This window comes from Anastrepha ludens, chromosome 4 (genome assembly GCF_028408465.1).
Source record: "Anastrepha ludens isolate Willacy chromosome 4, idAnaLude1.1, whole genome shotgun sequence".
In the NCBI taxonomy this organism is placed as follows: domain Eukaryota; kingdom Metazoa; phylum Arthropoda; class Insecta; order Diptera; family Tephritidae; genus Anastrepha; species Anastrepha ludens.
In genome coordinates, this window is record NC_071500.1 from 76,376,004 (window position 1) to 76,390,972 (window position 14,969).

Below are 14,969 nucleotides of genomic sequence, written 5' to 3' on the forward strand. Positions count from 1 at the left end.
AAGACAATAAATAAAAACTTTAATTATTGTAGAATTTGTTCAGGCAAAGAGTTATGCTGCAATTTCATCCTCTGAATTGTAAACGAACCCGAAATCATGACATGACAATGAAGAACTTGATATTAGTCTGTACTGTACAAGCATAGACAAATATAGCTCATCAAAGTAATTGTTTCTTAAAACAAAAGTTTCCTCACATATGAATTTTATAATTTACCTATTTAAAAAAAATTATTTATTTATTTGTTTGTACAATTATTTGCTTTAAAACATAACCTGTGAATATCTAGCACTTGTTTGAAACACATCGAAAAACCTCTCAACTAATTACGATCTCACCTCTTCTCTCTTTTCATTTCTCTCTCTTTCGTATCTTCCTACTTCACTAATGCACGGCTATACTATCTCTTTCTGCATTTTCTGTGTTCTTCTTTTTTCATATATTCACAGGGGCCACTAATTCCTGCGGCATTTACAAATGGATACCATTAAATTGTGGCGATGGATTGCAAATTGTACACCAGCAACAACAGAGAACAACAACAAGAAAATATATATAAAACCGCAACTGAAAATTAAAGCAAATAATATTTTACAAACAGAAAACGCATAATGAATTAGGGCATACAGGAAAAGGTGAAAAAGTAACCAAAAATCTACACAAAAATAAAATAACCAAATACACCAAATACACATACCATACATAAATAATACATAATAAATATTTAATAATAAATAAAGTAAATAAATAAATATGCGCAATGTAAACCAACATAAATCAACATAAACACAAAAAAATACACAAAGACATACATTCACATTCACATTCACATATTTGCATAAGCCAAATTGTAAACGTGCATATGTGCGAAATTATACATATGTATGTACATTCACACAGTTATGTATTTATATACACGTTACAAAAACTCAGCGCATATTTTAATTATGTTAAAAATAGCTACAAGATATATTTGAAACTGCAAAGCAGCAAATACAGGAATGGCAAGAAAGCGGAACAGCAATTTCAATTACTCATACTGGCAAGAAATGCAACACCTAAACTGAATAAAGCATAAAGCTTATTCACAAAGGCAAGGCGGATGAAGAATGGCAAGTCTCGAATAAAGCGGTACACAATTGACCATTTGGACAAAGCGACAAACGAACGGAATATTTAAATATCCTTTGGAGTGCAGGACGTCGCCGTTTTCAAAGCAACACTAGCAACAACGAATTGGAGCGAATACTGTGTAGTTGTAATTAATAACATTACCCTTTTAAATCCATGTGTGTGTATTACTAATACATCATATGCAACTACATATTTACATATCTGCATCCACCCCTGTGTGCGACGTGTCGTATGTGTAACGAGTGAAGTATAAGTAAACGTGAAGGTCAAAAACCGTACTGTAGCAAATTATAATTTCAGATTATTTATTATTAAACAAGTATTGATTATATTGATTAATGAGAAAGTAAATCACATAATTAATTGTTTGCCGAAGCATTGATTGATAAATCAAAAGCAATAATAAAATATTTGTACAAAATGTAAACAAAAGGCAGTGCTGATAGTGACATGCGCACAAATATTTCGCTGCGCTAATAAATATTCGCTTTTCATTTCAAATCTGGATAGCGTCCATATATGACCATCTGTGTGAATATACTTTTTATGGCCAAATATATTGGTGGGGTTATGTGCATGTACATATGTATATGTCTCAGTTGTATTTGTTAGTCTTTCGAGTGCTTAAATATTTTAATTTTATTAAAATATAGTTAAACATAATTGAAATGGTAGATGAGCTTCAAAATATAGTTTTTTTTTGTATTATTAACCATAATAAATATTTCTACAGATGTTTTTCAAAATAATTGTCTTGCAAATAGTTATTTGTAAAAATCATTTGATCCCAATTCAGCAAATGGTATGAAAAACTATTTATTTTAAACGGTTCCCGTTGTAAAATTAAAATAGTTGATGGATTCTTAAAAAAGAAATTGGACTTTTCTGTCTGCTCATGTTTATTGTACTTTCATGTATGTAATTGTTTTACAAAAACTTTTCACATTTCACCAAATTTTTATTAAAGTAAATTGATTACAAAAAAAAATAAAAAATATTTCTAATTACACAAGTTGTAAGTTTTCTGCAAGACTTTGTAACTTTTTAGCTATTGTGTGATGTAAATTTTGACAATTCTTGAAGTAATTTGGCATTATGAATACTAAAGCTATTGTGAGCGGTGTTAAGACTCAATTTTCGTTGCTCTTTTGCTCATGTAATAGAAATAGGGAAGAACAAAAAGGGAATTAAGTGTACAAATACTTAACCTTGCAACAACAGTTGAGCACGGTTTGAAGAAAGTAACAAAAGAATGAAATTATTATTATTCACAACCGAATTTATATTTGAATAATTGAGTGAATCTGAGTCAGTGCACTTAATATTATACTTACGTGTGCAATTTCTTATTAAAACTCGAAAAGGAAGATTTCAACTGAATTCGAATATAACTATTATTTTATATTATTAACATGCTGCGTTGCTCATTTATCAATATTTTTCAATCAAATAAATTCGGCTTTATAATGTGCAATATATACACTTTTTTGAGTCTCGAATTATGTAGTTAGCAGAAATATTAAACATACATATTTATATGCATTGCTATTAAATTTGTAAAGGCTAAATACGTTGACATTAGTCCAAAATGTATACTAAATGAATTAAATGTTGAATGCTTGCCTTCGGAAACTCCGATCAGTGAAAAAAATATTAACTATATCAACACCGAAATACACATTCTTACAGAGGCATACTTGTGGGCTTGCAAAATACGTAAATGAAAATCAATAAAACTACATTGGCGCATGCACGATACAGGAATATGACGTGCATATGTACATATGTATACAAGTATATGTATTTTTCGCAGTCCTTAAAAGTCAAATAAAACCTGCGTTCAAAAATACCTTCCATTACATTTTTTGAGCACAGAGTTCGGATAAATATCTAATACCAATTACAATGATAAAAGAAATAAAGTAGTTCCATTCCTAAGTTTTTTTAATAAAAACATATTTCTAACATTTTTCCAAATGTTAACATTTGGCATATCGTGACCCATTTAAGTGCATACAAAATGTCGGCTTTTAGAATTTTGTCACTCACTTCTCAATCACTTGGCAAAAATATAGAGTGCGTTTGGGTTAAATGCCCGTTGTTTTCCAATCTACTAAACTCAACAGCTGAGAGTTATATGATTAAACAATCATTGGCCTTTTGCTACATGTAAGGAATAGATATTCCGAATACTCAACAGTTCAAAATAGTACAGAGCGACTGTTGATGTACCACGATCTGTATTTGAACTATCTATTTGGGATCATAATTTATCTCTTTATGCATAGCATTTGCTTGTTGTTACTTAAAAAACATGTGGAAAAATAAGCAACCCATTTTTTTTCTATTCTCTATTCAAACACTAAGTTTCCACAACTCAATGTAGCAAAATTTTTGAGAAGGTATGATAGCTTAAAGTTTCATAATCTGTTTAAATGTCAGTTGGTTAATATAGCGACCGAAAAATGACAATCAAAATACCATATTTATTATATCATGGGAATTGCTGTAATTGGCATTCGTTCCACATGCGATTTGAACATGTAAAGATATTCCCATTAGAGATTACGTCTGCATACATAAAAAATTGAATATTTATTATGTTTCCTTAATATTACTAAGTATTATGAACCAACACAGCTGAATCGGCTGACAAAGTCAAAATGTTTGTGTCAAATACAATTTTGCAGCCCATCGTGATAACGTTACTCCAATTTTTTATTTAAATCTTTCTAATCTACATTCAGCGCCAAAGCTTCAAATTCTTATTCTCTGAAAAAAAAAAACAGAAATCGGTAAGTCCTATAATATTTGCCAAATTATTTCCAGTCGTTCAAATTTTAAAGTGTAATTTTTGCAAACAATTATTTACACACATTAACGTCACCAAGGCACAGGCCAGAAGAAATCACTTTAAAGCAACAATAACTACCATAATTAACAAATAAATAAAGCAAAAAATGCAACCAACAAACCGCCATTTTCCTGCGTAAATGTCATAGACCAAAAAAAAAACAAAATGCAATTAAAACCTGGTGTTGGGTTACTGCATCGTCAGCAACAAACTGACTACAGTGGAACACTTGCTTAATACTACCTACAAGAAAATATACATAAATTTAAAAAAACCTAGTGGTAATAATTTAAAACACCAATTTTAATAGTACGGCACTTCATACATACATACTTACAAAAAATTAAATATATTGAATAAACACATTGATTAATAAACTTATACATGCATACATATATGAGGATTATATAACAGAAGGAAAAAAATTAAAAATAACTAAAATATACAATGCAGAAAAATATTTAAAATTACATTGAAGTTTATATGTATAGTGAACAAATAACAGCATTATGCTAAGTTAAGATTGTACGGGAAGAAGTTGGAGGAACTTAATAAAACCATTTTGGCCATTTGTAAAGGCCCAGACAAATGTATGAGAAAGAAAATGTTAAAATAAGAAATGAAAATGTTTAATGCATATACAAAATACTATGGGAAGAAGGAGTGAAAGTAGAAACTGAAAGCCATAAAATCAAATTGAACACAAAAACGACGACTGTAAGCAAATCATCCCGTCTTTGGAAGAAAAGATCAAAGGGATTGACTAACAAATATTGTGTTTATATTGTAAGTTGGAAATGAGAATTAAAATATTGTTATAACTAGAAAAATACACGTTTTAAGGTGAAAAGAAATCATTTATAACACAATAAAAATATGCGTAAGAGCAACAAAAATTAGTTTGTTTAAGTATTATAAAATAAACTAAACTTGCAATTATACAGATTTACAAGTATGCATGCATACATGCATTATGTGAAAACGCACCCACGGAGACGGCATTCTTATATGCACATTTTGGGGTGTATAAATAACAACTGCGCCTAGCTCGGACTCCAACCTGGTTTGTGGCTGGGCTTAGGAGTGAGTAAAGCCGATTGCATAACGAAAGTGCAGAGATTTTAAAGCACGAAAGATAGCTATAAAGACACAAAACAGAGGTAATATCACTACATTAAACAGAAACATACATACATATATACAATTTATAAGGAAAATTGAAAAATAAGAAAATTTGTAGCATTTAGATAGGATGAAATTGAGGCAGTACATGTGCAGATACGAGTATAGTAAAAACAAAATGTCAAAGCAGCTATAGAGATTGTTATAATAAGAGAAATGCATTGAATGACGCCGAACGCAAATGCATGAAAGTGGGTAAGTCTCAGACCAAAGAATATAGCTACAAACAAACTTATCAGTTGTAACTGGTCTCTTAAGAAGCTTTGCACTTAGTTAGAATTGGACGGCGAACATTAGTTAGGTGAAGTGTAGGGAAAGCTAAATGTATAGATGCCAGCAGTAACAGAGTGTTACATTTTTTAGCTAAATAGCCAAAGTGGCTTAAAGATTGATCAACTACTAGCACCCATGTAATTGTAGGTAGCTTGAAAGGTCAGTCAGATGACGGTGTGATGTTTAATTGATTGACAATTGTCCAATGATGTTACTTTAAACAAAAAACCAAAAACAAAAAACAACAAAAAAGGAAAACAAAACTTAACCAATATAAGTAATTATTTAAAGGTAATGAAAATTTATTAAGCAAGGATTTATTTGCAAACTCACTCACATATACATACACATATACATACACTACAACTGTAATTGTTTACAAGAATATATACACAAAGCTACTTACATAATTACATAAATACAAACGTACATACCACACAGGGTATACATGAATTATACGTAAACTCACATTTACATATACACACATACATACATAATTCACACAATTCGATACGTACCCCTGTATTATTGCTAAAAAGCCATTATAGCTGGCCTAAATCAGTAAGGAATATTAAAATATACATTTATACACACAATACTAAAAACAAAAAACAAATTAAAAAAAAAACACAAAATCTCAAAATACAGATATTAAAAAGTATACATATGCCTACATAATTTCATGTGTATGTAAATGACATAACTTACTGCAGAATAGAATGCAATGCGGGGAACCCAGGCAGTTCCCAAAGTGGAGACGCCCTAAGACAAGTGTAAAAGACAAAAAAAAAAAATCATAAAAAATCATGCATACATACATATATTACGAGTATAAACAAATAAATATATATTTTTAAGAAATGTTCTAAAAGCAATAATTACAAACAACAACAAGAAATATATATATAATATTGTGAAAAAATTATGTATTGGTAAAAACTAAACAATAAAACAAAATCAAGTATAGTCTAATGTTATATACAAAATATACATATAAAACAAATATTTATCTATGAATACTAAGCTAAACCAAAAAATATAAAAAATATTATACATAAAAGTATTAACATAAAGAAGAACTTACAAACCAAAAATTATTATCTTTAAGAGTGGTACCATAATAAGCATACCAATACCCTGGCAAAAACTGACTGTTTAGAAAATACTAACAGAAGAGTTATCTTCAAACATCTTTAAACTGCATGCAAGTCATATTTTTCTTTCTAAAAGCCAATGGAGCATTCTACCCCGATGCTATAATTACAATAGTGGTTCAAGCGAAAAAATTAAAAAATCACACAGAAAATTAACAATTTTTAACAAAGGGATCAATTTATATATACGAGGTACTATAAATAAGAGACAAACTTGGAAGTATGTCGAAAATACTATTAACTAAAATTTAAACAACAAATTATTTAGATTTGCCTGAAAACAATACACTTTAATTTGTTTTCAATGATAGTTTCTCAAAATTAGCAAAATTTAATGAAAATTAAAACAATTAATATGAGTTTATTTTTCTCCTCCGTTCGAATTTTGATATGCATGCTACGATACTCCAATTAGATGCTAACTTGTCAAATCACATTGTAAAGTTTTCATTACGCGTGATTCTTAGGATGCGAAAAGACCCGATTCTAGGCACAGGTGGTTCGTCGTTAGCAATAAGGCCCTGAGTTTTCCGGTGCATGTTCAGTTCTATATATTCATGTTTGGAATGAAATGTCGATATAACTATAACATTTGTCGATGTTGAATTACTTAATTCATTAATTAATCAATAATTTATGCGAATTTAAGTTTATGTAAAAGTATGTATGTCTTGTTAATTTAGTTTTGAGACATAAAATATTTTTTTCTTACTTGATGTTAATCCTTACTGAGTATTTCTCTTTAGTAATCACATTTCTCTATTTCTCTTTTCTATGGGTGGAAGATACATATGTGTATATGTATGTGAGTATATACTTTGTAAGGAAAACGGTCAAGCTACAAAACAAATTTTAGTATATGTAACTGGAAATCAAAATTTTGTTTGCTAAAATTAAATGAAATTCCCTTTAAACAAAATCAAAAACTGGCCCAACCTGGAAAATTAAAAAATTAGAGTCCCTACGAGCCACTTTAGACACATCTTTGCCTTAAATAGTGCTACATATTATATTTTATGCCATATGGTTCCGCAAAGTAGTTAAAAATATTTCAATTACAGGCAAAATATTACCACAATCTGATTTCAAGGAATCAGAGAGAAGTACCACGCAACTATGCATCTGTATATTATTTCTCTGTTATCTATTCCACAATTTTACTTTTTACTTTAAGGCACTAAAGAGTAACTAAATTTCAAAAGTAGACAAATGAATCGATACATGAAAAACGCGTCCTTTAGAACAAAATCAATTTTAGTCAATTAACAACAAAATAATAAATAATAAATAAGAGTAACAAAAATGGAACTAACCAGTAAAAGGTACATATTTATGTAATAATAATTTATGTTCAGTTTTTAAGGTTTTTTCATAGCCTTTTTCTATTTTAAAAATTCTTTTTCCAATAGGTCAAATTTAAAATGTAATAAAGAAATATGAATGGCGCAACGCCTCCGCATTTTTGTAAGCGTTAAATCGCAAAAGCTTTAAATACTTGAAGTTTTATAATTAAAGAAGAAAATGGGCATGCAAACGGGGGAGCTTATATAACACTACTGGTACACGCCCCCGTGGCATTGCCAGACTTTTGTCAATTTAGGCCAAAACAGCAAGTAAAATGTTAAGGAAGAGCTGTATGAATACGCAAAGGCAACCAAATGCCGGATACACGAGATGACAATTTTAAAAATGAAAAAATACTTAGAAAATAAAATAAATGAAAAAATTCTAGCAATTAAATAATACACTTTTTTACTCAAGAACGTAAAATCGTATATGAGAACAAAGTTATAAAAAAACTTAAAATAAACATACACACATATCATTTCTCCGTTTTCTAAAACCTACTGATGGAAGAAAAACTTTAAAACTTCATTATTTATTGTATTTTATTATATTAAGTAAACACATACATTTGTAGGTACAAATTTATTAAGTATGCAATTTTTTTTAATGAAAAGCGCATATGGAAATGCAAAGAATTCCGAAGAAATTTCGTTCACAAGGAAATCATACTTGATTCGTCATACAAGCCAACACTTAAAATTGATAAATCAAAAACCAAATAAATAGATATTTGTAAGCTTATTGGTATTTCACAGGTACTTAGGTACTTTCAGAAGAAATTAATTGATTTGGTTTTCTATTTAGACCTTGAGCTTGCTTTCATGGCAATTATTTGCATACTCTTTTCGCTGCTTAGAAAAATATCACTTTCTTTCAGACACACAAAGTGCAGAAGTATCTATGTATGTATATAAATTCGCAACCTTAAAGAACTATTTTCCTTTAAAACCATACCACTTCTTCACTATATTTATTACTTTTTTAAAGCGATTTCCAAATCACATCTCACACAGACTGTTTAAACTAGAAACAATGATTTCATTTATTAACCAATGAGCAACGACAATTTGTATAATATAATGAGGATATACAAATTAGCATAGACATACAAACTTTAATTTCTTAGATACATACATACTAGGAACACATGCACATACTCGATTTTGCTATATCGAATTCTTTGCGCGTCCTTCTGCGATGGAATTCCTAACAAACACCTTCACTATATTGACAATATCTTATATATATATATATATATATATAAATATATTTTACACTATACTATATATATACAAAATATATATACATAAAATCAATGTAAAAAAATATGAAAATAATTAATAAGCAGAGAAAAAACTTTAAAGGAAAAACAACATACTAGGTAAGTGGAAAATATATGATAGGTAAATAATGTATTTACAAACACCCAAAATAATGGTATATAAGAATATGACTTGCTAATAATTTCATAAATACATACATTGTTGAATCAGAATGTCAAGTCGGTGTACGTATGTATATGCAAGACAGCATTGTCCTTGAATACGAGTACCCACTTCACATGAGTAACGCATAAATTAAGAAGAACCATTTTTGTTGATACGAAGCAGATTTCTAACTGCAGCTAATAATGATGATTAGAAGATCAGAGAGTCATTATTATTAGCATTATTATTATTATTACTATTATTATTATATTACTATTATTATTATTATTATTATCAATACAGTTATAACTATTCTAAAGATTAAGTCTATTGATAAAAAGGAAAATAAATCAATTTCTTATATAAACTAAAACCAATGAAAATAAAAACATAAACATCATTTTCAGATGAAAATGTACAGCAGTAACTAAAAACTTTGAAAATGTTTGGAATAAACCAGAAGAGCTAGCCCAAAATAAAAGGTTCGAATAGCTCCATATATAGATATGTATGAAATATACGCAAAATCCAAAAATTTAGTTGAAATTAAATTTGTTTACTTTTTAATTTTATATCCACTATTCGTGCAGCAGTTCAAAATAGACCACATTTTATTGAATACGTCCCATAAATGCATCATCATCAGTCTGAAACCACTGAAATTTTTGAATAAGTAACAAAAAAATGATCACGGTGTAAAAATAGCGTCACTTTCCAAATTTTAAATCTCATATACACATAACGTCTTCGCGAATTATAAGCAAACAATTAAAATTTTACTATCACACCCTCGTTCAACAGCAAGTTTTTACATGACCTCAATAAGCTACAGGGGTTGAAAATATATATACAATCTCATTATTTGAAATTTAATTCAATTAAAAAGTTTCAAAAACGAAATTTATGACAATTATTATAATTAGAGATCGGATTTTTATGCAAATTGAATATTTTATTATGATGAGTTTCTACCTAGGTGCGAACTTCATGTGATGTTAAACAAAATATGCACTTGCATAAGAATCCGATCTATAATTATAATAAATGCCAAGACAACCCATTTAGAGTAATTTTCGTGTTTAAAACTGCATAGTGTATGTAGTTATTAATTATAAAGGGTTTTCCAATAAGGGCGGGTAGATGTTGAAATGGAATAAAATGGCGTTTGCTGTGTGGCACGTAGCGCCGTCCTGCTGGAACCATATGTAGTCTAGGTCCATATGGATCAATATGGGCCATAAGAAATTGGAAACACTCATTTTGATAATAAATTTCATTTGAACGTGCTGTTCAATCGTATAACTTGCCATGATGATTTGGCATAAACAACTAAATAATAAACAAAAGATTTGACAGATGTCACCAAATCCAAATGGCTCCCACAGGGCGCCAAAATCGACCCGCGCCAATTGAAAAACGTTTTACTTTGCATACTCCTTACAAATTTGTATTCACGCAAATTCGGATTCCTCATATAAATAGTATTCTTTACTACAAGGGCAAGTCTTCTTTTTGACGGCCGCTGTAGAGGAATGATTTGTACTTGAGTACCCTTAGGTAGTACACAGGTTCGAAACCAAGTTTGGGCATAAGACAACAAATTAAAGAAAGTGCTTTCTAATGACGATCGCCTCTCAGCAAGTATTGGCTTAGCTGCGATTATATTTCTACCCTCAAAGCGCTACTCATAAAAACCATTCACCGTGCAGAGGCGGCATAGAACTGCAATTCCTTCTTTTTGTGGAACAACATAAAGGCGTTCGAAAGTGTTATATACTATAAATATAGCATTTAAAAATCAAAACTAGCAAAAGTCACATACATTTTAAACAAAGTTTCTAAAAAGGTTAGGCCAAGGTGATTAGCTCTCAAACGGTGCAAAACGGTAATACTGATTAGAAGTAATCGAAAATAAGATATTAGTATGTATGTATGCCACTGTGGCGTTTCATTGAGATCTGTTGATTCTACCGATTTTGTGAATGACTGTAAGCAGAAAACAATCTGGATTAAATTTTTCCAAACAACCTAAACTAATCCAATTACTTCAAATTTCGGTAATTTACGCACATTAAATGGATATTACATGGAAACTATACGGCAACACTTTTTTGGCATATTGACACCTAGAACCGGTTTCGAGTTGAAGCACTCGTAATGAGATTGACATTGTTGTGAACTAAATTACTTAGTTTATTTTTGAATTTTCTTCGACGCCATATAAAAAAGGGCAATGATTAAAGATTGCACATTTATATGCGTTTAGATCCTATGAGAGCATCCAAACACGTTACGGGAATATCAGAATCATCTGCTGATGATTCGACTGCCACGAGTTAATTCCTTTCTTAGATAAGTGGCATGAATAGTTCATCATATTTAACCAGTGTCCATATTTTTGCACTGCGCCGCACTTAACTACTGGTATTATGATCGTACTTAGTTCACGTATTATTTCACTAAACAGTACTCGAACACATACATAAGAAACAATTGTTGCACAAATTCCTAAAACAAATAAACTGAATATGAAAATTTGCGTTGTTTGTCAACGTCAAAATGTATTTAAAATCAATAATAATTTTTAATTTTGCGTATTCATTCTCATGCATACTACATACATATGTGCATACATATGAGCAATATTATGTAAACTGGTGGCATTGAAGATAAAAGAAACTAGTTCAGATACTAGTTCAAAACAAACTTTTGAAAAGAAGCCTATGGAAATTTTAATGAGAGCAAAATTCGCAACAACATAGCAAAATACTATTTAATTACAATTATGAATACTTTTAATTATGTAAATATATCTATAATGATAATTGTATTGTTAACTCTGAACTACAGATACAACAACTATACAAGGAAACGTTTGCTGTTAATTTTGTCAAAAAAATTATTATTGCTACTAAAATTAAAATAAAAAGAAAAATACCCAATCGGGGAAAATTCCACTTCTTGACGGAACCTACAAAATGCAAAAACGCACGCAGGCGAATAGAAGCTAATTATTTATGACTTTAAAAACTTACTGGTTATTTTCGTTGAAACATCAATTCAAAATCCGAAGGTAAACGAATATTTAGAAAAAAATTACCGGAAAAAGGTTCAATAGCAAATAATATAAACAAGCGAATTTGTAAAATATTAAGTAAACAACAATATTTAGTATAAATTTACCAAGCATGGAAAGATTATGAAGCATATACATACATACTTGCATATACTACAAGTTTGTTTCCTCGACAACTGTGAACACATGTATGTAAGTATTTTAATTTGAATAAATTTTATGAAATCAAAAAATATTGTATTGTAACATGTAGCCAAATAAAACTACAACAATTCATTGAAATGTGGAATTCATATTTTTTTCATTTTCGTACAAGATTATAATTATTTTGACAAGATTGCAACCGAAACACCACAAATTTCAGTAAAACAAATTAAGGATAAATACGAAAATTGACATTGATACTTGTATAGAGAATTGGATAGATGGTTCGAAGGCAAATGTCGTACGCACTTTACTAAAGCAATACATACGAAGAAGGCAAAGCATCTGAGTTCGAAAAAAAGATTGATGCAAAAGTTTGTAGGTACGTCGCAAGAGTATGAGGTTAAGTGAAACTAACTCCAAATAATTTGAGTTATAAACGGTAAATGTGTATTAACAGCGTATTAACAGCACATATAAAAATAGAAAGCAAGTTAAGAGAGAATTGAGAGCATAATGTAAGGAAAAGTAATATTATAATAACTATTATTGCATGGTGATGATTTTAAAGAAAAATATATATAACTGAAATACACAAAAAATCGAAATTAAAGTTAAAAGAGAACTCTATATATAAGCAATTAACAATTCTATGAAGTATATATATAAATGAATGATTGAATTAATACATGAATCTATAAAAAATACCATAATAAAACCATGAACATTGTTCAAAGGAAATACATTTGACAAACAATTGTTTATTTGCCAAGAATAGATTTCAATATTTACGTAAGTACAAAATCACTCGACGACGACGGAATTGACGTTCCGCTGCCCGACCATGGCGAGGTGAGAATAGCGATAACGCGGCTAAAGAACAACAAAGCCGCAGGCGCCGTTGGACTGCCGGCTGAGCTATTCAAACATGGCGGCGAGGAGCTGGTAAGGTGCATGCATCAGCTTCTATGGTCTATGGTTCTAAAACATGGTCGGATGAAAGCATGCCTGCCGATTGGAATTTAAGTGTGCTCTGCCCAATCCATAAGAAGGGGGATCCTGCAATCTGTGCCAATTACCGCGGGATTAGTATTCTAAATATCGCCTATAAGGTTTTAGCGAGCGTAGTGTGTGAAAGGCTGAAGCCCACCGTCAACCAACTGATTGGACCTTATCAGTGTGGTTTTAGACCTGGAAAGTCTACCCTCGACCAATACGCCAAATCTCGGAAAAGACCCACGAAAGGAGAATCGACATACACCATCTTTTCGTCGATTTCAAAGCTGCATTCGACAGTACGAAGAGGAGTTATCTGTATGCAGCGATGTCTGAATTTGAAATCCCCAATGATATTGACATCATCGGCCTTAACAACCGCACTGTTAGTTCTGCCTTCTCCAAACTGGATAAAGAGGCAAAGCGAATGGGTCTGGTGGTGAACTTGCCAACAAGTGCTACTTTGGACTAAGTAGGCAACTGAGCAGTAAAGTCCTCTCCCCGGCTTTGAAAGTATTCGATGCGGTACCTGCTGGTGGTAGTAGAGGAAGATGAAGGCCTCCTCTGCGTTGGAAAGATCAGGTGGAGAAGGACTTGGCTTCACTTGGTGTGTGTAATTGGCGCCGGTTAGCACGAGAAAGAAACGACAGGCGCGTTTTGTTAAACTCGGCCAAAATCGCGTAAGCGGTTATCGCGCCAATTAAGAAGAAGAGAAAACCACTAAAATTAATTAGATTGGAAACCATTTTACAAGTTTATTTCATTTACATTCCCTGAAAAGGTTTTAGATGATTTGATCTGAATAAAATGAAATTTTAACACACTTAAAATATTCAGATAATGTGAATCCAACATCTGCGAGTTCTCATACGAGAATTGCTCAAAGAAATAAAGATGCGACAAAACGTTTCTGGACAGCGAGGCAGCGTGAAACGACGAAGATTGGGAGTTCACAGATTTCCTTCTCAGTGGAGAATTGAATCGCTTGCGATTTTTCTTTAACAAAGAAACTTTGAATGGTGGCAAAAATGAAAGAATACAAAACTAAAATGGGAGCATCCAAATTCGAAGAAAACCAATGAGATATGAATTTATTATTATTACATTCGCATTTTACCTATGCACAGTGTCATTAGTTAAGCATTTCCTTATGAGTTACAGTTAAAATATTAGTGTGGTAGTAGATTTCGTTTACTTGGAAGCCAGCATTAAAGCTAAATTAATACCAGTTTTGAGATCCAACGAGAATCTCTTTTGCCAATAAATGATAGGACGAAGGATTTCGCATAGAATGCATAGAATTTGGAGCACATTTGAACTTGACGAAAACTGCTTGAGTGGGAACTTTGCCAATCAATAGGTATGATCAGAGATTTCAAAT

At 30.8% G+C, this 14,969-nt stretch overlaps 1 protein-coding gene across 1 annotated transcript in view; it reads left to right on the forward strand.

Annotated features, from left to right (window-relative positions):
- LOC128859874 (RNA-binding protein Musashi homolog Rbp6) overlaps window positions 1-13,337 on the forward strand; it is an 84,813-nt gene extending 71,476 nt beyond the window's left edge. The window contains exon 7 of the mRNA XM_054096999.1: window positions 451-13,337. Coding sequence (XP_053952974.1) covers window positions 451-492 — 42 coding nt within the window. The 3' untranslated portion in view covers window positions 493-13,337. The remainder of the gene's footprint in view (window positions 1-450) is intronic.
- Window positions 13,338-14,969: the final 1,632 nt, after the last annotated feature.